At 35.6% G+C, this 25278-nt stretch overlaps 1 protein-coding gene across 3 annotated transcripts in view; it reads left to right on the top strand.

The window, feature by feature from the left end:
* The window catches only part of ATRNL1 (attractin like 1), a 429854-nt gene that overhangs the window by 59729 nt on the left and 344847 nt on the right, over positions 1–25278 (top strand). For all 3 annotated transcript variants that reach the window (XM_005520769.3, XM_088059554.1, XM_088059555.1), the window contains exons 8-10: positions 7370–7625; positions 13601–13784; positions 17706–17860. In XM_005520769.3, the coding sequence (XP_005520826.1) occupies positions 7370–7625; positions 13601–13784; positions 17706–17860 (595 nt within the window). The remainder of the gene's footprint in view (positions 1–7369; positions 7626–13600; positions 13785–17705; positions 17861–25278) is intronic.

Here is a 25278-nt window from a genome sequence, read left to right on the forward strand (position 1 = left end):
TAATTGTGTAATGTTTCCTTTATGGTTTGGAAAAAAATATCCACAGAGAATAAATTAGATTAAGTTTTTGACTTGAGCTCCTGAGATTTCAAAGCCTAGTGCTAGGCTGGAGGGAGAGCACAGAGCCAGCGTTTCCTGATTGTGGTGCAAGGTAAATTGCAACTGTGTGATTGACTTTGTGGAGAATGAAGCAAGTTACTGAGCCCATTTCCCTCAGAAAGCTTCTTTGGTAAAAACTGAAGTACTGCTCTTTATTATGAAGGAACAAAGATCTGAGGACTCCCACTGGTGTATAGTTATAACAAATCCTCAAGACTTTTTATACATTTATAGAGGAGAAAGCATAAAAGATCTCTTGCTTTTAGACCAACTAAATTGTTAAATAATGTTCAGGCTGGTTATTGGAAAGGTCCTGTTTGGAAGTGGTTCTACTGCACCTCAGAAATTGAATGTAGTTTCTGGCACCTTGCTACTGAAAATATCAACATACATTGAAATAATTTATATAAGAAATAGGCTTATAAAGAGACTGGGGAAAATGTCTTGTGAGGTTTTTAGAGTAGGTACATACAGCTTTGATAAACACGACTGGGTAGGGAGTTAAATTCCAAAATACTATTCCCTGGAATTAAGGAGAAAGGGAATTGCCTGCAAGGTGTATATGTGGTCACTGCTGGGACTTTAATCAGTTAGTTTTTGATAGTATCACCAAAATTGGTTGAATTTGGCCTTGTAATTGAACTGGTGGTGCTGGTCCCAGGACAGTGGAAGGATGGCTGGGCTTTGAGGTTTGTTTCCTTTGAGTCTGGTGATAGACATGAAACAGGCAAGCTGATGTAGTAGTAACCATAAAGTACACAGACCATTTTATATATAGTCAAATTTAATTTAACTCATTTGAGTTTTATGTATGTTACTTCCACTTTTAAAACTTTATTAAGAAAGGGTAATTGTTTTGATTCTTTTTACAAATTAATTGGTATTGATGTTGACTCTGTATATATCTTCTATTATTTTTATTAGTCTCATCAAAAGCTAGTGTTAACAAAGCAAAAAAGAGTAAAAACTTTTCCTACTTTATTATGAGCAAGATAAAATCTTTCACCAGTTGGTTTATTGTTATACTTTTAATGCCTATTTGTGTTGGCTATTGTAGTACAATTTGAATAGCACTGGAAATATAAAAGTATTTTCTAACTATTCTATTAAGTAGCTATTGGTAGGTTGTACCAGCAATTTCTGTACTTTTATTGTTCTGTGACTTTGAATTATGTCTTATGCACAACTTGCTCTCTTATTCCGATTTGCAGACCTCAGAAGTGTGAGAAGTAGGTGAGATGAGCTGCCCTACACTTCTTGCATGTAGTCTTGAGAAAAGCCTATGAAGTGGCCCTCATTTGTCAAGAGATTGGTTCTCTATGTAGAAGTGTCATATTTTTCATTCCTTGTTTCAGTGTTATATTCCAATTGGTTTGAAAGTGAAGCCCTAGTAAGATCACCTTAATTAATACCTTTAAATAAACACAGCAACCACTGGAAAACTGCAAATAATGGAGAAACAAAGTGACAGCACTCTTGATTAGGTTGATCTCCTGATCAATGTGGTGCAGTATTGTCTTGACCCTGAATTTGGTCCTGTTGGGAACATAAAATAAAATGTTCCTCTCCTGTAACTTAGTCAGGTTCTTATTCAGAGAGTATATAGTCCCACAACAAACTAAGAATTAATAAATCAGGCTTCAGGAGGAAGAATTAATTGAAGACTGCTTTCCAGTCTGTCAGACCTGCTCTAATGGGAAGATTACTGGATCAAGTAGAAATGTAACTAATTTTTAATTTTGGTATAACACATAAAATATTCTTGGTACTGTTAACCATATTAAAGGAAATAACAGTTTGTGGAAAGGAAGAGGAAGTATTAGACAGTCCTTAAGCAGGTGGTACATGTTGAATGCAAAACAGGCTTGTGCTGGATAAATTATTGCCAGATAACATTTTATGAGAATTGTATTTTGCTTGGGGAAAAAAAAAATGATAATTTCTTTAATGGTGTACCGATTTGACTAAACTTTTAGAAATTTCGGGTAGAAGTACATTGAACAAAAATCCTAATAAATGTTATATAATTTCAATACCAAGGCATGGATAACAGTCTGGGGGAGAAAATATATTGATGATCTTGTTTCTAGAAAATAGAGAATGACTCTTCATGTAGTTTGTGAGTAGCATTTCTTTGGCCAATTCTTCAGGAACAGTTTAGATTTATATAAGAATTAAGGCAGAAAACTCATTTCTGAGAGAAAAACTTTTCTGTGTAGCCATGATATAGTTAAGAAATACAAAATGAAAATTGTGTGGTTATTTTAATGTGATTAACTTTCTTCCAATTCATTAGAAATGGATTATAAATGATGCCTTTGTTGCATTTTTTTAACACATTTTTTAGTGGTGTCTACCAGATAAGATTCTTTTGGAATGCAGGCAGGATTTGCATAAGAGTATGTCATTCCAAGGTACAGCCTGAGCAGCTAAGTATTGTTCCTTTAGGAAAAAGAAAAATTGTGAAGTCTGAGGAATAAAAATATGATAAGTTTTAGAAGTCTTGAATTACTGCACTTATATGAAATATAAAATCAACATTAGCACTGAGATAAGGTGTAGGGAAGAGAACATGGCCAAGGTCAATGGAACAAATGATTTTGGCTGTTAGTTCAGGGTTCAATGTGAAGTGTCTACAGGTGTTACTCTGCTCTGGTGTACAGTCTATTGATTGGGACTTAAGGGGCAAGTGAGTGCTCCTGGTCTTTTGGTGATCTTTTAAAATATCCTCCTTGATCTCTTTCATTTTCCCACACTGCAAAATGTGTCAAGGTTGCTTGAGCAATCTCTTCCTGTGTTGACCATTCTCAATGAGAAAAGAGAAATATTTATTCTTATATTTAAATTTAATTTCTTCTAATCCAAATTGTGTGCATCGTGTCTGGTTTATTTGCTGGATTACCTTGGGAAGAGTCTGGTTCCCTCTTTTAACCTCTCCCACCAGGCATTTAATTTTATTTGAATTAATTGGCTATTTAAAAAACATTGTCTCCAAAGATGATGATGGTATCAATAAGATGAAGAAATTAAGAGGAATGTTATGGCTGTAAATTGTATTGATTCTTCTGACATTCAGATTGTGACAGTTTACTTTTTATCCAATATTTGAGTTATTCCATTGGTCTTATTTTGTCCAGTCAAAAATGTGCATCTCATTCATTACTCTATAAGAGAAATCTTAGATCAAATGAATTTTTTCTTCTCTTGAGAAATGTGATTTAACTATTTTGTTCAAATCCTGGCTTTGGTCTTATCATTCCTGTCTTTTGCTGTCATCCCTGCCTCCTCCCTGACCAATATGCACACTCAAATATTTACAGTTCATATACCTTTTGTCGTCTTTTTTTGTCACTATGGTCCATCAAAATTTTCCACTGAAGTAGGTTTTTCAGGGAAAAAAACGTGATTTGAGAAAATGGAAACATTTATTGGAAAGGTTTGGTTCCACTGAAGCAAGCAGGAGCTGCACTGGCTGTTTTGTTGGCTTGGACCTGAACAGCTGCCAAGAAACCAGCTGATGTGATCTGTAGGGTGGGAATGTCATGATTGAGTGAGCTGTCGACCTGCTCTGTCTACAGGAAGAAATTTCTCATTTTTCTGGAATTCCCTACTGAGCAGGAACTCTCAAGTTCAATAAACAAATTACTTTTCTATACTTTAATTTGCATAAAGTAATAGTTATAGGAAATTTTGGTTTAAAAACCACAAGGTCTTTCAAGGTTCCCGTAACTTCTTAGAGAATGTTACTCATATGATGTAATATATCTAACGTGGCCAAGGTTAATTTACTGAGTAAATGCTTAACTTTTCTATCTCACACTGTAATTGAAGGTGTTGGTTTTGATACCTGATATCAGAACTTTAAAATACAAACGTGTTGGAGGCCTTGTATTTTCATGGTGTTTATCTACCTGTTTTATCTCCATGAAAAAATCTGCTTCTTGTCCTTTTCTCTCCTCTAGACTGAGTACAGTTTTTAAGATCTTTAATTTGGGCCAGATTCTTCACACTTTTCTTGCACTAATTTCACAAAGACTCTCAATTTTATATTTTTTCTTTCCTTTTCAAAAAATATATTATTTTACTTAGCAGTCCTGCTTGGTGTGCTATCTTATAAACAAATATCTACTATGCTTAATTCAGGTAAAGATCAGCAGTGTTTGTGAACTAGCATACTTTAAACTCTGTATCTTATGTGTTGTGTCTTCCAGAAAGCCTCAGCTTCAGCATATACCTTAATTTATATTTAGTATATAAGCAATTTATAAAGGTAATATAAAATTGATAAAGGGATTCCTTCTTTTCTGTTAAAATTTTTATGCTGCATAGGAATGTTTGCACTCGTATCGTTCCTACAATCCATTCCTGTAATGGCTTTCCAAATAAATGTCTATCTTCACATGCTTAGGAGGTTGGGTCTTGCCCTGTATGTGTGTAACTTTTTTTAAATTCCAGTTCTGTATTTCTTCCACTGACTTTGGTCTCAACTTGTTTTTCTCTGCGTTCAGCTGATCATCACTTACTTTTAAAGCATTTTTCACCAGTGCTAGGAGCTTCTTAATCTCAGAAATACCCCTTAGCAAATCTTAGTTAAATCCAGTTTTGTGGCTGATAAAGCAGTTGTCATGACCTTCTTGTCTTTTTCTCTGTGAATATTTTTGTGTACAGGATCTCTGTGTTACTTAAAAGATTGCTCCTCACAGAAGCACTCTTTTTATCTGAACTTGGAATCATTTAAGTAGAACTGTGAGGAGGACTTTGCTATTGTCAGCTGTCTGAGAAATCATTTCAAAGTTCATGCAGCTCTTTAGGTCACCTTTCTTTTTTCAAAGTGTCTTTCCTCAGTGTCAGAATTTTTTTTTCTTTCCAATAGTGTTGTACAGCCCCTGCAGCTCCCTAATTAGCTCTCTCTTTATGCCATAGTCAGTTATCAGCATTTAATAATAAATAAATAATTCACAATTTTAGCGATGTTGATTTGACTTTGGACATCTATGTGGTATTGTAAGGAATAAACCATATAGGATCCTTTCAAGAAGAATATTTGTTCAAGCCATTCCTTTTGGGTTAGTGCACATTCTTCTTCAGTTTTTGTGGGTCTTTACCAAGCTCTTTGAAATGTTTTATCTCCTAGGAAAAGAATGGGTTCAGATACATATCTCTCTAATCCTACTACAAATTCCTTCTGTGAACATCTTTTGTTCAAACACCACCAGTAGCACAGAGTATCCCTGCATAGGAATAATTTAAATTCCACATTGAGAAATGTTCACCTGCCTCAAATTAAATAAGTAGTTGAAAATTTTACAGAAGTTTCAAGTGTACTCTTGAAGAGATATTGGACAGTTTGGTCAGTCATTTGCTGACTAATCTCACTGGGTAATGAGGAGTCTTTCCTTACCGTTCTGGACTCTGTTCCTTACCATCAACCACAGCCTAAAGCCTTTGTTTTATTGGACTGAAAAGACTTGTCATTCACCCGTATTTGCAATGCCTGCTCATTCATAAAGAGTCAAGAGTTCATCTTTCTTGATGTGTACGATGATAATAACCTGAAATTTACATATCTATGTTTACAAATCCATCAAGTCCTTTTACAATGTCTGAAATTTCTGCATGATCGATGCAGAAACTTCTTTGGTAGTTTCCATATCTTCCAGACTCTTTTTCTGCATATTTCATGCCAAGTCAAACTTTGCCAAATGTACCAAACCTGCAGCTTATTTTTTTTTTTAAATTTAAACCTGGTAAGGCTGAGTTTAGGGTAAGCCCCAGAGTATCAATTGCAGAATCCTGACGACAACTGTCAGCTGTACAGCATGAAATGGGATGCAGAGTGTGTGGGGTGGTTATGTCCTAGCATAACTTCAGCAAAGACTGAGTATCAATCTCAGAACCAAAGGAAGTTTTTTCCATCCAGTATAAACTGTCCTTGAGCAAGTCTGGGAAGCCAACAATCTGGAATTTGTTCTGTGACTTTGCATACCTTGGCTTGCAAATCCAGATGAAGCAAAATTCCGTAGGATTTGCTTTCAGTCAATATTTAAGTAAATCACTCATTACTTAGCAGAACAGATGGCTCTGCTGTTTGAGGTGTGTGGTTTGTGATGGCTGGAATATCTGTTTTGCATTCCTTAAAAAGAACTCAAAGTACTCCCCTATGGGACTTGATTTTAGTAAATGTGCTCAAGAGGAGACAGCCGCATCCTGGGCCACATCAAAAGCGACACGACCAGCAGATTGAGGGAGGTGATTCTGCCCCTCTGCTCTGCTCTCATGGAGCCTTGTGTCCAGCTCTGGGACACCCAGCATATGAAGCACTGTTGGAGCAAGTCCTTAGGAAGGGCCACTGAGGCGATCAGATGTCTGAAGCACCTCTCCAAGAGGACAGGCTGGAAGAGTTGGGGTTGTTCAGCCTGGAGAAGGCTGTGGTGGCACCTTATAGAACCTTCCTGAACCTAAAGGGGCTCCAAGGGAGCTGGAGGATGATGTTTTACAAGGGCATGGAGTTCTAGGACAAGGGGAGATAGCTTAAATCTGTGTGAGGGTGTGGGGCCCTGGCACAGGGTACCAAGAGAAGTGGTGGCTGCCCCATCTGTGGAAGTGTCCAAGGTGAGGTTGGACAGCCTGGGAGAGTGGAAGATTGCTAGGAGCAACTGGGGATAGTGGAAGGTGCCCTGCCCATGGTAGTGGGGGTGGAAGATGATGATCTTTCAGGCACCTTCTAACCCAGATTATTCTATATACACATTGTCCCTTTTCTTTGGGTTCTGGTGACTGGATTTTCTCAGAACTTAAATTACTTTGCTCATAGGAGAGAATGTGATCTCTTATGCACGTGCTGAATGAAATCCCCGTAGACTGAGTGTGTGGAAAATCACATTTTAATTCTGTGAACTCTTTCTTAAGAAAACAATATCCTTTCTGTTTGGCTTTTTTAAAAATAGAATGCTGCAGTATGGATTATAGGAGCCATGTAATTAAAGGTTTTCTGGTTGAAATAATCTCTTTGAGATTCATTTTGGTGTCATTTTCATGGCTAGGTTTATTTTTCAGAGAAATAGACTCCTTATCATTGTTGGTGTAGTTTAAGTATCATTGTCTGGGATTAGCGTCTGATATTGAGCTGGTTAATGTAAGATTAAGTATGAAGATTTAAGTCAGATTGCTCAGTTATGAAATATTGCTCAGCAGAGGAGTATGCAGTTCAAATATTACCTTTCTGTAATCCATTATTTGTTTTCTCCTCTCCCCCTTCCCATTTTTACAGGAAGACATCTACATGTATGGAGGCAAAATTGAAACAAATTATGGCAATGTCACTGATGAACTGTGGGTTTTCAACATACCCAGTCAAACATGGAGTACCAGAATTCCTGCAGTCCTTGTCCATGGACAGCAATATGCTGTGGAAGGTCATTCAGCACACATAGTAGAGCTGGACAGCAGAGATGTGGTTATGATTGTAATTTTTGGCTATTCTTCCATATATGGTTACACAAGCATTGTGCAAGAATACTACATCAGTAAGTCACTTTCAAATCATTTTGATCATGTACTGATAGAAAAAGTGCTTTTTTTTTAAAGTGAAAAAAGATGATTTTTATTTTTTCAGAGAGAAAAATGTGTGTTTTCCAAAATAAATAAAGCCTTGCCTTTTATTCCTTCAAATTATGTACATAAGAGTTCTTGTCAAGTAATTGTGTTTCATGTGAATTTGGAGCACAGTGACTTTTTCCATTTTTGTACATGGTTGTGGTACCCTAAAGGGGGTAAAAATTGAAACCAGAAATTCCTCACCATGGTAATTGTGATGAAACATAGGTTTTAACACAGACTTGCTGGTTTTACCACACAATAGAAGAGCAAAGCCAACAATAATTTAGTTATTTTAAAGATTCTTTTGGTGTATTATTTTCATTCTGTTGTATGCTTTTTAAATGTAATAACTTAGTTCATCATTATATATTGGCTTCTCTCTTAAAGATATACATGTTGCTGTTAGAGGTAATAATTGAAAATGAACTCGAATTTTCTGTAAATAACCTACCATATCTGCCTGGGTTTCCCCTTGTGAACTGCAAGCTGTTCGTAGGGGTGATTTTAAATGCTAAAATTAAATAAACCAAGAGAAATCTTTTTATAATGTTCATGGTACAGCTAAGATGCTATTTCAGTGGAATAATATTGAAAATCTACACCTGATAAATTCTTAGGAATATTAATATGCCTACTAATTAAATTTATGGTCTTCTACTTCTGTTAAACTCGACAGGAAAAAAATAATTAATCTAAGTCTCTCAGTTATTTATGCAATTTTAGAAGGTGTAATACAAAATTTCAAAGTAATAACTACATGCTAAAGGGTAATAATTGTTTTTAATTGTTCCATTTAGCTTCTTTTTTTCCATGTATGCATATTTATAGAAACACTGTTTAAACAGGTTTATAGATTGGGGAAATCCCTTCAAAACTCAGATGGTTCTTATGCTCTCTGGCATTATCTCTCATGGCAGTGTCAAAATTATATAACAGTGTTGAAAAAGGATAAAAGTGAGTGGCAGTAAGAGGAAGAGCACCATAATGTGCTTTATTCACACTGAAAAAATTCCAATTTAACTGCATAAAATCTACTATAAAACTCTGGTCTTAGAGTGGTGTTTCACCACAGTATTCTAAGATTTGTTAAGCATTAAAGGCCATTTTTTGGAAAAACTTACTTCCATAAAGTTGTTTTTTTGACCTAGCAAAAATGATTTTTTTTTTTTTTCTGTGAAGGAAACAATATGTTCTAGCTTTCTTCATGCTTGTTCACCATAATGTCTGTTGGAAAACTTTAAATTATTTGCGTCTTCTCTTGGAACTTTAAATTATTTGCTTCTTCATATGCTGCTAATTTAATATGGAGTAGAAGTACCAATTTTATTCTCACCTATTATTGTTAGTTTAATTAGGAAGAAGGGAACATGATTTGTAGAGTAAAATTTTCTGCCTGGCTGATTTTATTGATGGCCTTATGGTTGAAATGGACAGCCTGTTCCTGTTTTAATTTTTTTTTTTTTGTGTTACAGCTAAGTTTGTGGAGGATTAATAAAACAGTGTATTTAAGCACATATAACATACAGAAATAAAGAAAAAACCTCAAACCTTCCCTACCATGGTGATAAGCTTGGAGTAAGAGAAGGCAGTTCTCTGTCAGTTACGCGTCAATTATTCTCAAGTTTTAATGTCTCCTTTTTGAGAGTATATTTTTGTCATGTTCTAGTGAGACATTTAGTTTATTAGAGAAAATGTGCTTCACTTGCATCAAATACAAAGGAAACTTGTACTAGCATAGGGCATTACTGTGGAAACCCATTGACTTCAGCAAGTCTCCTTATCTGATGAAGGATTCCTGGGGCTCGATGCGCTTTGCAGAACATAGTGTACATGAACCATTGCTGCCACAGACAATTCTCATGTTTCATTTCACCTCTCTGCATTTCCCTCCTTTCCCTCCCCTCGAAGTTATATGAATTTTGTGGTAAATTTTCCTGAATTCTGTGTTGGCCATGGCATTTATCTACAGTTTTGCAGCTGTAAGAACACATTTTTAACCATAAAGTTGAATTAAGAATGACCATTTCTTGGGAGGACTTTAGCAGTTCAGGATCCAAACTTAAAAGAAATAGGAAGTGGGAATTATTCCTGTGAACTCACCTGAATATGAAAGGAAACCTCATAAAAATAAGGGCTTCTGACATTATAAAAAGAAAAATAAAACCCCAATTTTTTCTTTCTCTGCTTGCTTTAAAAGCATATTACTTTAACATTTCAAATTGTACTGTTACTGTTTCTACATGTTATCAGTAATGGCTTTTAGTCCTAATAGTCCTAATGCAGGCTATTTCCCAAGCATTTGCCACATGCCCACTGAAAGAAAGAGACATAGAGGCAGTTTACCCTTCGGTTCATAGGAACTGAAACCTCTAGGATCCAGTTCTTTGATTCGCTTGGTACATGGACTTCTGGTGCTAAAGCCTTCTTTAGTTCCTGACACCGTGATTTGCATGGAGTCTGGGTTAAGATACACCTGAAGAGGTTTAAAATAACTGTGGAAATTGCTAGCTTTTCATGTAGGTATGTAGTTCTTATTAATAAAACATGCCAATCAAAGGTGTACCCGATCTCAAAATGTCTCTGGCATTGTCGGATTAGGGGAGAAAGTAATTTCTATCAGAGTAAAATAAATTCTGGAATAATTGGACAGGGTTTGCAGGCTGATTTTCACCATGCAAAGGCAAGGGAATTTATTCCAAAGGTGTGGTGGTTGCTGCAGGAAGAAAAGATTCCTGTTGTCCTTTCTTGCTGTGCCCAGACTTACAACTTCTGAGGAGCCAGTAAATCCTGATGTGGGAATTATGTGAATGATTTTACTAACTTGAACCATAAAGCTTTTCTGGGTTACTCCCCAGGGAAATTTATTTCCCTTTAGGTTAGCAATACCTCATAAACCTTTGAAGAATCTCAATGTGAGTCTCAAGGTGAATATAATAATTGTGTTTTGTTTTAGCTGAGGCTTATAAAGACTCCTTATATATTAAGAAACTTCTGAATAAGTCTTCCGTGATTTTATTTTATTTCTTTTACAAGACAGAGATTTCTTTGGATTAACATAATACCACTGTATTTTAGACTGATTTTTTTTTTTTTATGGCTTTAGGAGTAGGTTATAGATTGCTTTTGATTAAAAGTATTTATTTGAAATGCTGTAAAAAGGAATGTCCCCATGATGTAACGTGCCTACTCTTTTTTGTAAAAGTTAGCATAAGCTTCCAAGTTGCTTGTAAAATTTTCAAGTTTGTCACTGTGATAAAATGAAGGTGGCACACCAAGGTTCTTCTTGAACATTTTGTTCTTTTTACCTGATCTGTCTGAAGGTTGTATTATAAGGACAGATCAGACCAATGTATCTTATTTTTACACTGTATACTAGACTAGAAATTTAAATCTGGAAAAAAATTTTAAAAACTCCTATTTCATTATTTCTGGCTTGTTCATGAAGCTCTTTCTGCATTTGAGTTTTTTAGCTGTGTAGAATGTAGTTTCCCATGACTAATTTAGTCAGTCAGGTACTTCTTATATATATATTTCTATATTCTTATGATATAATGATAGAAAGAGGGGGATCTCTAACTGTGAGGAGGGGTATGTAAACACCTTCAATAAAAATCGAGTTTTTGTTAAAAAAAAAAGGTAGATGAAGATTCATATCAATAAACTGCTTCAAAAAGTCAGATCATATGCATAGTAGTGTCTTTAAATATAGACAGGGTTGTATTTTGTCTGAATAATACAATATTCAAGATGCTGAAGCATGAATGATATCTAAACTGTACATACACATTTCAGTATTTGAAATTCAGGCAACTCAGCTAAATTTTAGAACGTCAAGAAGGAGAAAAAACTGTAACACTGTTTTTGACTTTTATTTCAGAAAGATGTTGCTGAACCTCTTTTCTTGAATTTAGGTAGTTATTCATAGCACATTTTTTTTTTTTTATTCCAGAAAGAACAGGTTTCCATATTTCCACCCAAGTCATGTAAAGTGATGCAATATGCAATGTCACTGTGCCAGTGTTCTAAATGCTACACAGTCATAGACCCGTTTAGGTTGGAAAAGAGCTCAGGATCATCAAATACGACTATTGCTGCATAAACCACAATGCTTCATAAATGCCACATGAACCAGTCAGATAGAAATGCAAAATATTCTATTATGCATATTATCAACAGCATTGTTCCAATTTATGTGGAGAAATAGTTGTTTTCCCCTGAAAAGTATATGCCAATCTCTGGGACTGATCATTAAATAAATAAATGAAGATCCTGTTGGTAATAGAAAGGTGTATCTGCAGGCTGACTCCTCACCAGTTCTCTTACAGAAATTGTATCAAGTAAATCTATTCATTATCAAAGTAATATGTATGTAATATACAGTATATCAGTACAAATTTGATGTTTGTGTTCAGAATAGCATTTTTCATAGCTTGATAATGTCCAATGTGGAGATTGAAATAAAATACTGCTCATATTACACTACACACAACTAGTGTAAATATTCTGTGTCAGCTATAAATAGTGTATTGGACAAATACCAGCATTCATACACACAAAAAAAATCATCATAATTCTTCCTCAGAATCTATACTTTATAATTTGTTACTGAAAAAATGTAACTTATAGAGGCAGTGCCTGGAAACTATTTAAGGAAAGTATGACAGCAAAAGTAATAACTAAAAATCATGAGCCTCTTCATGAGAATCTGGAGAAAAAAGAGTTAATCTAAGATGCCTACATAATATGCAATAAAAGCTGGAATGGGATTTAAGCTAACTTGCAGAGGAAGCAAGGTGTGTGGTGTGTGCTAGCCTTGGATAACTAACTTTATAATGGTAGCCAGTTGAAATTAAGAATTGAGAATTGGCTCCATTTTGAATGACCTTGTCCAGACTCTGTTGTTCTGACAATATTCAAGAGGCTGGAAGTGAATTACTTCTTTAGTTTCTTGTCTGTAGCTCTGACTCCCAGTTATCACAGGCTCTTCTGTATAGGCTGCTTTGTGCAGGAAATACCTTCTGGCTGGCTCTTTTTGTGACTTACATTTGGGAAGATGGAGGGAAGGGAAAAAAGACATTTTGGGGCTACAGGAAAAGAGAACTCACTAAACAGCTGGGTTTTTTTGCTATGGAAAAATATTTTCCAGTTGTATTCTCTTCTTCAGTCGTAACCGCTATTGTGGCTGGTTTTATTTGGTGTCTCTGCAGTTATTAATCATGTGATGTAAAATGTGGATTTAAATGCCAATTTAATGAGCTGCTATCAAATTATTCTTTTGTGATTGTTCTGCGACTGAATGGGTATATTTGCAGTTAAACAACTAAGAAACAGTGATTGGAAATGGATTTCAGCTCAATAATTTTACGGTGACTCCCAAAGTGTCTGCCTGTATCCATAAACACTTAGATCTACCTTATGTTACGTGCTTCTCACGATTCAGTGCAGTTCAGTCCCTGCCAGGCTCCTCCAGACTCTCCATGACTGAGCACAGGTGTTCCTAATGAATCTGAAGGAGCTGGAGCACTGAATTCTCATCAGCCATCTCTGGCAAGAATTAATCATAACACCTGATTTCATATTTTCATAAAGCTTTGGGTCTTCTTTTTTTGTTTGTTTAGTGAGAGTGCTGAAGTCACATGTGGGAGAGCTTGAGAAACTGCCTGGCAGCTGTAACAATGATGTATTTGTGATTTGATTAAGAGTAGCAGATAATGGTCTGACATCATTATTTAATTGCAGGTATTTTGATACATTGGTATAAAACTGCTTAAAACAAATCCCAATAGTTATTGCTGTGTTTAGAGTTATAATGGAAATTATTTTATGACTTAAAACTTGTAGTTTAACTGTGATTTAGCAGTAGTAAGCCTTTAAATTATGTTTCTTGTAATGTCTCTTCAAGGGTCTAACTCTTGGCTGGTACCAGAAACAAAAGGAGCAATTGTTCAAGGTGGATATGGCCATACCAGTGTCTATGATGAACTGACAAAATCTATTTATGTCCATGGTGGATACAAAGCATTGCCTGGCAATAAATACGGACTGGTGGATGATCTTTACAGATATGAAGTTAATACTCGGACATGGTAAGTTGGATTTATGGATTTATTGATTTAGGAAACCAAGTTACAGGTTACTGAAGAAAACAGAAGTGTAGAGTAAGGTTGTAGCAAAGGCATGCAGGTACCTCTATATCCTTTTCACATTTCAGAGCAACGCGTTCTCTGCAACAAAATACAAGAATTGTGGTGAGGGACTAGACTTGAGTCAATGGATTAGTGGAGCTATTCACTGAAAGGATGGCAGGGTGGAATCTTGTGCATGTTCTACAAATTAGGAGAAGGTTTTCCCTTCCAGACACAACCACTGTGCAGAAATAGCTTATGTGAACTGTTTCCTTGTGGTGTGAACACACTGCTGGAGTACATTACAGTTACTCAAAGAAGAAGAAAACCCTAAGAACTGTGGAAGGTTATTTTTCAGAAAACTATCAGAAGTAAGAGAGAAAACCTCTTGTATTATGTAGGAATACTTAGTTATGAATTCTTTTGGTGTTTCTATTTCTATCAGTTCCTTCTTCCTCAAGTTTATTGTAACTTATGAAGGCTACTTGTATGTTATGTACAGAAAGTGGCCTTGAATGTGTTTTCTTACCTTTGAGATTTGAGATCAAGAACTATTTCTTTGAACATTTTATTCTTATGATTTAATATTTGTTTAGAGTACTAATGGCTTCACAGAACTTTCTCTCAGATGTTGGAAACACGGGTTTGATTTCACTGAGGTTCTTAAGACCATTAACTCATGGCATTTGGAAACATTAATACAAGATTTTTCTTTTTTTTCCTTTTAGTGTATTTATAAGTTCCTGGAATTTTAATGCTTTCTTTTCTATTTTTGGAACAAAGTGATATTCTTTCCTTTGATGGTCTGTTCAAGAATAAAATAATAATAATTACTGGAATGTTTTTATGCATTATACTTTTAAAAATGAATACAGAATACTTCGGTCAACTTTATAGTAATGTAGCATTCTCTGCAGCTTGTTGAGAACTCAAGTCTTTGTTTTGTGAGGTTTACACTGGGAGTGAATTTTATTATGGGACTGAAAATGGGCTCAGAGGATGGAGTAATGGCGTGTTGTAATAAAATCTGAATCTTTGTTTAATGTATCTGTTACACCTTATGATTAGCATTCAAAGGACTTAGTGAGGTAAAAAACTGAATGTGGCACTGGATAGGTGTGGTATGAGGAAGAGTTGGAATTTTGGTGGCGCTCTCATGCGCATGTCCATGCCATTTGCTGGTCTTCACTGTTTGTCTTTGGCACTCATTCCGTTTCTGTGGCTGATTTGGCAGAGGTTAGTAGGCTTCTGTAAAATGAGGTATGCAAATCTGATTACCTGTTCAACTCAGTTGCATGTAGGTTTTAATTTCTTAGTATCAGTTAAACAAGCTTTATGCTTCTTGGACTTTGAGGGGGCAATATTTTAATTCCTAGTGTGAACTGTATTCCTAAAGCACGATGGGGAATTACAGTATTGGTAATGCCTGCATTGCTTTGCATTACTGCCCTGCTGCTGCAGCTGGGGCACAATGTGGAGCTGGGCTTGGATAATGGCCTGAAGCAGTGGAAGCACCTGCTGGCTCCTGGGTATTTCTGTTACCATTACAGAGTCGTGCTGCTGCGTGCAGCACTTGGCACTGGCGTGTTTGCAGATACACGAGTATGTGCATAAATAATGGATTCAGGGGAAAGCCTGCTGAGACTCTCACAGAATTTGCGTGGGGTTGATCTATGTTGAAGAGCTCTCTAGATTTCCCTCATTAGTGATGCTAATGAATAGTGAAAATCATGGCCAAATTAACAAACTTACAGTTCTGCTGAATCTTGTGGAAAAGTTGCTGTTACTTGGATGGATGAAACTCAGCACACAATAAGCAAAGATTATAAGGAAAAAAAAACTCACACTCTCGTAGGGACCAGGAGTGGGGCAACAGTTGGGTCACAAGTAGGAAAGTGAGTAGGCCAAAAAAGAAAACCTGTGGAGACTTTTTATATCCACTGTGTAGAGGAGAGTCCTTAGTTTCCCCCAGAACAGTGTATGTCTCTTCAGGCCTTCAGTGATCAACACAACTATTTGTAGACAGCTGTGAGGCAGGATCATCAAAGCAGAGCCTAGTGTAAAGCAATTAGTGTAAATTAGGCAAGAGGGGCTGTAGAAAACTGCAGAAGCAAAAGACAGATAGGTATCTGCTGTCTGACTGGACAAAGATAACATGTTCTTAGGATATTATCATTCTTTAAAGTCACAGCAACAGAATTCCTCCGTTGCCAGTTGAAAATAACTTAGAAGTAATGTTTTGTTCTACTTCCATGTAATTCTGATTTTTCCGTATTGCTAATTGATGAGTTGAACCCAAATACTACATTTATCTGGGGGTACCATAAGTATCCTGTATCCAGCCAATTTGTGGTTAGAAAAACACACTTATGTGGTGCTCTGTTTTCAAAGTAGGTTAATCAGAAATACACAGGAGAAAAGCAAGTCGCTTAATAAGACCAAAAAAAAGGGGTCAAAAGCAGAAGCACATGGGAGGGTATGTAAGTGAATTGAAGGAATTGTCACATTTTTAAGCAATAAAAAGCTCATTTATTTTCATTAATTCTTTGATATTTCTTTTGATGTTACTTTCCAGGGCTAGGGGGGAATTTATTTCAATAATAATATGGGAATTCAGGTTTGATGCCTTCCTTTCAACTTCTTTAAACATGCAATCTTTTATCACTTAAAATATTTCAAGTTTGTTGATTGCTTTATGCTATTGTGTTAGAAAAATGAGATGTACTTTAAACTCTCTCCCTCAAACATGATGATGATGATGATGCAAAAATACTGAACAAATACTACGGGAGTGATTTAACAGAGACAGTATTATTTAATCATAAGGAAAGATTGTTGAGTCAGTTTGTTACAGGAAACAAATGACAAACAATTTAATTGTAGATTTGAGCAGTGTGTAGTAACGTAAATGAAAATCAGAGTCTAAACTCGTAAACTTAGATTACTCAGACAATGAAAGGTTGTTAGGAGAACGTAAAAGGTATTTTGTACTGGTGATCTAATCAGCTCTTCACAAACATGTCTACAGCTGGTCTGCTTAACTAATTCATCTAGCAAAACCCACAAATGGTTACTCTCTTCCTTGGTAAGATTTATTTGCTGGGGTTGAATCAAGTTTGTATTCTGTTCTTTCTACTGGTCCCACATCTGCCACTTTCAAACTGTGGCATTGATACTCTTGGCTACTGTTGGGGCTGGGCCATTGCTCTGGCACAACGCAGACCACACACACAGAGGCTAAAGTGAATAAAGAGAGAGACCAAAGCCTCAACTGTGCCTGGACTATTTTTATAGCACTGAAGTTCACTATGTTTGAGTTTACCAGTCTGAATAAGTTTATGAAGCAGTGCAAGTGTTTTTATCATACCTGGAATGCCTTCTGCCATTTCTTTTCCAGGTCTGGTGTTCAATTAATTAGGAAAAAAAAATGTTTTTCCTTTTGCAATATTTAGAATGGTCTAAAGATTATTTTAGCCTTCTAAAGAATTTTTTATTATGTTTATTGTGCAAAAACTAACATGGCTAAGGATATATAAGAATAGGAATTAATACTATGTATGAGTTTTCTTTCAGTTTTGAGTAAAATTTTCCATATCAGTAATCATTTCTGAAGAATGTAAACATATTAAAATGAATTTTGGGTATATTATCTGGAAAACTGTTTTATTTTAACTAGAAGAGTGATATTTTAAATAAATATATTTTTTTTTACAGTGAGAAAATGGATAATCCTAGAAACAATCTGATTCAATGTCATTGTATTTACTGAGTAATAGCTATAGTTTATTTTTCTTGTTTTGTGTTGATTTCATGTACAAATTTTCTTGATGCCCATATATAGTTTTTCACATGTTAATATGTATTTGTTCTTATGTTTTCTAGGACTATTTTGAAAGAGAGTGGCTTTGCAAGATACCTTCATTCAGCTGTCCTAATCAATGGAGCTATGCTCATTTTTGGTGGAAACACTCATAATGATACTTCCCTGAGCAATGGTGCAAAGTGTTTTTCTGCTGATTTTCTTGCATATGATATAGGTATGTATTGTACTGTTTTTTTTTCTCATTTTTACTTTTAAATACAGCAATTTTGCTTTCTCAAGTCCAGCTAATGTGATTCTTTAAAGTTTCAATCCCAATCACCTTAAAGTTATTTATAAATTTTACAGAGTTTTGTTCCATTTTGTCTGAAAGGTTTTGGTTTGTGGGGCTAGGCATAGCAGCATCCATGCCATTCACAAGGCCCTGGATATTTTTGTAGTATTTTGGCAACACACTTTTAAGGAAGACAAGCTCAAAAAAGGCTCTACATGGCAAGTGGTATTAAGGCTGAGTGAAACATGAGAAGCCTTTAGGAGATGATAAAAGGATGTGGTACATTTAATTTCAAAAGAGTGTGGCTGAGAGCAGAAAAGATTATTGTTTGTAAATATATGATAAGAATACAGTTTGGAGGAAAATTGTTTGATAAGACAAGGCTAGGTGGGTGTCAGCTTTCATTCTGGTGAGTGCTTCCAACCCTCTGAGCTACACTTATGGAAAAGCCTCCCTATAGGATTGTCAAGGCTATAAATAGAAGAGAATTTAATGAGTCCATAATCTTTTTCCTATCTTGTGCCAGTGCTGTTCTTACCATAAATAGTTATTCCCTTCCCTGATGTCCATATCCATATTTTATGCATAGGCTTTAAATAAAAACATATAGCTCATATTTGGGCTTTAAATATAATCATACAGCTCACAAATGGGCCAAAAAGCACAGTCACTTGTCCTGGGAGCCAAAAAATGGGCAATCTGTCAGAGCAGCCTGGACTCACGCATGCTCCTGGTGAGAACAGCCAGTGGATATTGCCTGGATCTGCTTTTGGCAAGTGTTTATCAGCTGCCTACAGTGGTAGAAGAGGCTGAGACATGTTCCTTCTTTTAGGACGAGTCAATGGCTCTTTATGGCAGTCACTGTGGATATCAATGCAATGTCTTTGCTTTAATACAAAAATAATGACTGATCTCAGTACATGGAACATATAGGGATTATTTCCTGCCAGTTTTAAGGGTTGTGCACATAATACCTTAGCAAAACAGTTGAATTTCTTATTTTATCCCTGTTTTGCATATTCCATAACTACTTATAGGCATCTGATGGTGTGAGCTTTTGATTTTGTTCTCATGTCAGTTTACATGTGGATTTAATTTTTAATGAAACAGAGCTCCTTTCTCATTTTGGAGCATAATGTTATTTATTAGTCTACATTTATTTGTAGAAGATACACTTAGAGATCAATAGTATGAGTCCTAAAATCTGAATTAATGTAACTTTCTGACTTTTACACACCTTTCATACACAGTTTATCATCCTTCATGAAAATGTTTTATACTTTTTTTCTCTTAAGTAGAACAATATTTTGGTTTGTCTAGTTGGTTATAATATTTAATTTGGTATTTGTATTCTCTTGCAAGTCACTTGGTATTTGTATTCTCTTGCAAGTCACATTCTCCATGTGTTATGAAACTGACAAAGTACAAAAGAAGCAGATGTAGTAATTACTCTTTCAATGTAGTAATTAATCTTAAAAACCGGAATATATGAAGATTGATTTGATTCAGACTTAATCTTCTGTAATATTCATTTCACCAACTTAGAAACAAATTTCACAGCACACATTAGATTAAGACATTTTTCAGAAAACTTGAAATATTTTATGAAAACTTAAATAATTATGCAATAGGTATATTTCAGAATCTTATTTACTTTGTATCATGAGTTTTTGAACAATGCTTGGAAGAAAAAATATACGATGCTATCAGAATCACATTTCCTAGATACCTTGCAAGTGATGGAGTGTTATGCCTTGTCTTGTAAAAAATGGGTGCTGTCTGGAAACCAGCTGAATCCTGGAGATAGAGCCTATGCTATTTATGTTCAAGTTGGGCTAGAGAGTACTTTTGATTATCTCTCTTATTATATGTGACATAATCCTCTGGATAGATTGCTTCAGCTTTTTATTACCCATGAAAACACTGTTTTTCATATTAATGTGGAATAACTGTTTGTGTGGCTTCATCTCAGTTAAGCTTAGCTTTTGAAAAGGTTGGTTTCTAATGCATTTTGGTAATCCACACTCCTCTAGTCCAGGCATAGAGAAAAGTATCTCCAGAGAGCAATTCATTTTACCAAATTTACGACAGAGGTACCTTTTCTGCACCCCCTGCTTTTCTGAATCACTGCTGTCTGAATTCTGAGCTTAGTCTATAACAAGTTTTAGACATTTAAATGTGCCATGAGCCAAAAGCTCAGTTCAGTAATTTGAAATGCCTACCACATGTTTGTTAAAGGTGAAGACACAGGGATGGGGAGATGTTCTAAAAACTGCTATGGTGCCATAATTCTCATAATTTTATATTGCTTGATGTATTTGCTTATATAGCAGTAAATATATGATGAGAAGACTCCTGCATTACAAGAAAGAGCTTTAGAAATCTGACTTTGGTATATTTCTGTTCTGCTTTGATATTTTACCACCAGGTTGCCCCTGGGTTGCTCTGGAATCCCCTTAAAGATCCATAGAGGGTCGTTCTTGTAGACATCAGATATTTTCCAACTGTGCTGTTATTGCTTCATCCATCTGAAAGAGGAACCTTGGCAATGGGGACAGTCTTGAATGCTGTGGTTGACCTGCAGTTTTCTAAATTATGTTGGTTATGGCTTTTCTTTACAAGGACCCCTGTATGCTTAAAACACTTCTGTTCCAATCAGATCTTAGAAAAGTAATTTAGATTATATTTTATGAGTATTCACATGCAAAATTTGCAGATAAAAATAGATTAATTGGACACACAGAATCAGAGTTTAAAACACATTCTAACTACTGAGACCAGTATTAAAATACAATTAAATAAAAAGGTTTTTTTTTAAAAGAGTAACGATATTTGTTTTAGTTTCTGGCTAAATGGTGCAGTTAGTAAATATATCTCTGCATGCCCAAGTTCCTTAAGTTTGAGTTTATGAAGTATTCAATCTCTGTCCCTTTGCTCCACATTTGACAGTTGCTAAAGTGTCTGGATACCCTTGATATGTACAGAGAATTATTGACAGGGAATCTTTATAAAAGCCAAACCTGAAATCCTGGGAACATGGCAGCTGTTTCTGTGCTTTTTCCTAGTGGTGGTGGGAGTTCTGCGTTGTTGGGATCTGTGGGAGAAGTGCAGTAACCCGTATGTTTACACTAATAATATACTCCACAATATTTCTTTTGTTACTATCTGTATTTCAGTTTATTATTATGGATTAAATAGTATGCAAGTTCAATTGCTTATGAAAGACAATATTGCATGTGAAGTATTAAGTTTCTTCCAGGGTATTGAAAGCAAGCTTAAAAACATTCTCCTTTTTGGAAAAAAAATTCAAAATTATCTCATGAGATTGACTTTAGTTCCATTTGTAATCAAACATATTGCTTGTGTTTTGTAATAAAATGAATTGTTTATTCATAAATTGTTTGCTTGTAAAGTAAATTGTTTCATCTCTAGTCTTTGCCATTAACAAAATGAAGTAGTTTAAATATCTGTAAATTTTTTTTCCAATATGAACACATCTATTTTTGCAGTTCTCCCTGTTTCTGGAGTTACAAATATATTATCAATGTGCCATCACAAAGAAAATGTAAAGCAGTGCCTGTGAAAGATTAAGTTTTATGCGTTCCTGAGCACTTAAGTTATAAATGCAGTTTTGGTGCAGTCTGTAACAGCAATTACCTCCTTATTGCTGTGCTATTAGAAGAGCAAAGCCATAATAATATAATACACTAATTGCTCCCTTTAATAGCAAAGCGTAAGGTTGTTGATTTCTTTGTATTGCTTGGGGAGTCACTGTTATGTGTATAGACTCTGTTGTAGATGTTAGTTCTATAGTTTAAATTCAATTCATGCTGTTTTGAACATACTTGCCATTGTGTTTTCCTGAGAGTAAGGAGATTTTTATTATCTGATTAAAGAAAAATATTTATGCAGTGTAGAAAGACTCAGAAAGTAAGTTTTCTGCTAGTTCATAACTTTCATGATGTTTTAGTTGTTTATGTTCAGTGTTTAGTCGTCCAGAGTTATAAATGAGAACCAGACAGAGTTATAATGGTGTCCATATGTTGTGAACCAGCATTACTTCTTTTACCAAAGAAAAAGGAACTTAGTCATTATTACAAATATGTAAAGGAAAATAGAAGCCTAAGCTGGCATTGGATACTGCACATAAGGCTGCACTGCAGTGTTGCAGAGTGTGATTGAGCAGAATAAATACATTGGCTTTTCAAATCTATTGAAATAGTTTGAAATTTAGAAATTATTTGATAAATGTAAGCAAAAAGTAGGTGGTTTCATATAGCTTCTCTTAAAACAAAGCTCTGAATGCAGTAAGAGGTTGTCACTAAATCAGGCTGCCACTGCCAAAATACAAATGTGATCCTAGTGGTGACATATGGAATATCTGTTGCCTCTTTTTTAAAGACTATCCTAACAACTTTTGCTTCCTATTTTTAACAATACTATTTTTTTCTAGTTTTTTTTCCCCCTGTTCAGTCACATTTTGGTGAGCCTAATCTTAGTTAAATTTTCTAAATCAAAATCTATGTTCAAGTATTCTACTGACACGACAAAGGTGGTTAGAAATTATTTGGTTGTTTCTGTTTTGGGTTTGTTTTTTTTTTTTTCAATGGAATCATACTGGGAAACCTTCCAGTAGTGTATGAATACTGTTGCAGCATTGAGAACTTCGCTATGAAGTGCCCAGGTCATCTTCTCTGATAACAGTAATGTAGTATTGCCAGTAGGTTGTAGATGAGATGAGTGGAGGCCTGACCTGTTGGATCGAGGGCTCTGGAGAGCAATACCTTGTGCAAAGTTCAAGTGGGGATTTTCTCTGCCAGCATCAGCTGGATTCTTCAAATCCAGTGCATTTCTGTGGTGTTTCATCACAGAAATGTGTGTGACTGGCGATTCACTCTCAGAGCCACTTCTGTATTATCGGGAAACCATTTAATCTACACCAGGGAGGAGGATGAAACTTCTTCTGTGAATGTTATAATGCGGTACAGCTTCTTCTTAAAGAAGCCTTAGTAATAGAAAGAAAAAAACCCTGTATTTCTCCTTGTACTTTTCAGTGGCTAAAAATTCTGCTAATCAGTTTGGAATGAATAGTATTGTTTGTTCATCTGCTTCATAGCTGGTTCTGTTAAAAGCAGAATGTGCTTCCATGTGCTATGTGCTGTACCTGGTTACAGATAGAAGAGATACAACTAATACTGTATCTTCCACTTGCTATCGGTATAATGCCTTGAGGGCATAACATTTTATGGAGGAAAATATTTTATTCTTTGTTGCACAGGGTTTATCATCATTATTAGACTTAGTATAATACACACAACACATAGCATTCTGTAATATTGATCAATCTTATTGTAAATCGTATTACATTTACCATTTGTTATTTTTTTTCTTGTAGTGGTACAGTGAAGTCTGGAAATTTGGATTCTTAGATGTGTTCAGTAGAAGTTTGAAGATGATTGGCAGGGATGAATTCTATTTGATTCTTTACTGAAAAACACCAGGAATCAGTTGGCTAGCTATCTGTATTTTGTATTAATCAACTGTACTGAGAAACTCACATCAGGAATTGAAAGCTGAGCAAAAGTATTATTCTTGCACAGTGCTCTGTTCAGTAGTCATTGAGAAGACTAGGAGCAGATAAGAGGGGATGCTATTTGTAATAAACTTCCCTTCCTCTCTTTTCTTGTACTCTATTGAAAGGACCTGCCAGTTTGAAAAATACCATCAGTAAGAAAGGAATTATTATATCTCCAGCCCTCAGGGATTCCTCATCTGAAAACCAGCCTTTATTATGGTTTTATGGTCTTCCTTTGGTGTTAAATTCCACTTTTTCTAAAATAAATTTCTAAGTACAGGAAAGACTATATATTTATGTTCATAATGTATATGTTTGTAAAAATAAGAAAATTAATGCCAGCATTTCCCAGGATCAGGTGAAAATTTAGTGTGAGTTTTAAAATCAGACGGAAATTTAGTGTGGGCTTCCTAAATTGTTTCCTTTATCATCAAAGGCACTCGAGCTCACACATGCTGTGTCTGTTATGTGCAGTGACTTAACAGCAGCAAGAACTAGATTTTGAAGTATAATAGTAAGATTTTGTTGGTCAATTGTTAAAATGCTTGATTTTTATAGGTTTTAAAATGGAAGTTTTAAAGGAAGTATTTTCTTGAATTAGAATTTGAATTAGTGCTTGGACTGTTGATCCCTTATTTCTAATAAATAATATTGCTCTCGGTCTGAGTTACTTTCATAAGTCAAACCCCCTGGAAGCGTCAAATGCCAGTATTATGGATGGATATGGGTAATACACAACTTCTGTATTTAATACTATCCCCAACTTCATCAGAAACTTATAAGTAGGTAGTTGGTGTCCTAGTGCTGTGATCTTTTTGGTTGAAACTGTTTTAGGAGTATCTCTCTGGCAGGTACATACTTTCACCACTCTATTTAAGTAGAGCAGATAAGAAAAAAACAATTGTGAGAGATTCAGTGTATTAATAATTCCATTGTGTTATGATAATATAATATTAATGATGATAGTGACAGAACAGAAGTTGTGACAGAAGTTGAAAAAGAAGTAAGAATTTTGGGATGCGTTGCTCCCATAAGACAGTGAATTAAACTTGCTATACTTCACACTGCTAATTCCATTGTGAGTCCAACACCTGATGTCAAAATTATTGCTGTTTGAACCATCTGCGTTACTCTGGTAATAATATGCTTTTAGTTTCTGTTTCCAGTTTCTAAAGAGGTGTCACTGATTTATTTATCAGATCCATGGTCTCACAGGGGCTGTCTTTATGGGCTCAGGCTGTGATTGGGTGGAAGCCCGAGCTGATTTAGCGGTGTTGCTGCCGTAGCTGTGCCATCCTATCCTCTCCTGTGTACTGAGTCCATCCTCATGTGACCGTGCGCTGAGGTGTTCCAGCGGGCTTTGCTAACAGGATGCTGACTGCACAAAGTGCTGCTGTCAATAATTTTCTGCTGTGAATAATTTTCTGCATTAGAAGTGCCAAAACAGCAGCACTGGCAGAGTTGAACTGTTCTGACAGTGGGAACGAGACCAGCCTGGAGGACAGTTTGTTCCTCCTGGATTTCCTAATATCCATTTCTGGTTTTTAAGCTGAGGAGTGAGTTTATGATCTGACTATTGAGAAATGTCTCTACCCAAATTAAGGTGCAAAAAACCATATGGCTAAGCCAGTAGCACAGATTTTATTTAACAGTAAATGTGAAAGAGAGAGAGATGGGGAAAAGCAGGGGGGATACAGGGGGAGTAACAAGACTGAGAGAGAGAGACAGATCTTTATTTGCCACAGTGGAAATTTTTGTCTGGATGCATTTCCCAGGATGTACTACC

This window comes from Pseudopodoces humilis, chromosome 9, assembly GCF_049639895.1.
Source record: "Pseudopodoces humilis isolate 2021_Gansu_Grassland_sample_001 chromosome 9, ASM4963989v1, whole genome shotgun sequence".
Lineage (NCBI taxonomy): Eukaryota > Metazoa > Chordata > Aves > Passeriformes > Paridae > Pseudopodoces > Pseudopodoces humilis.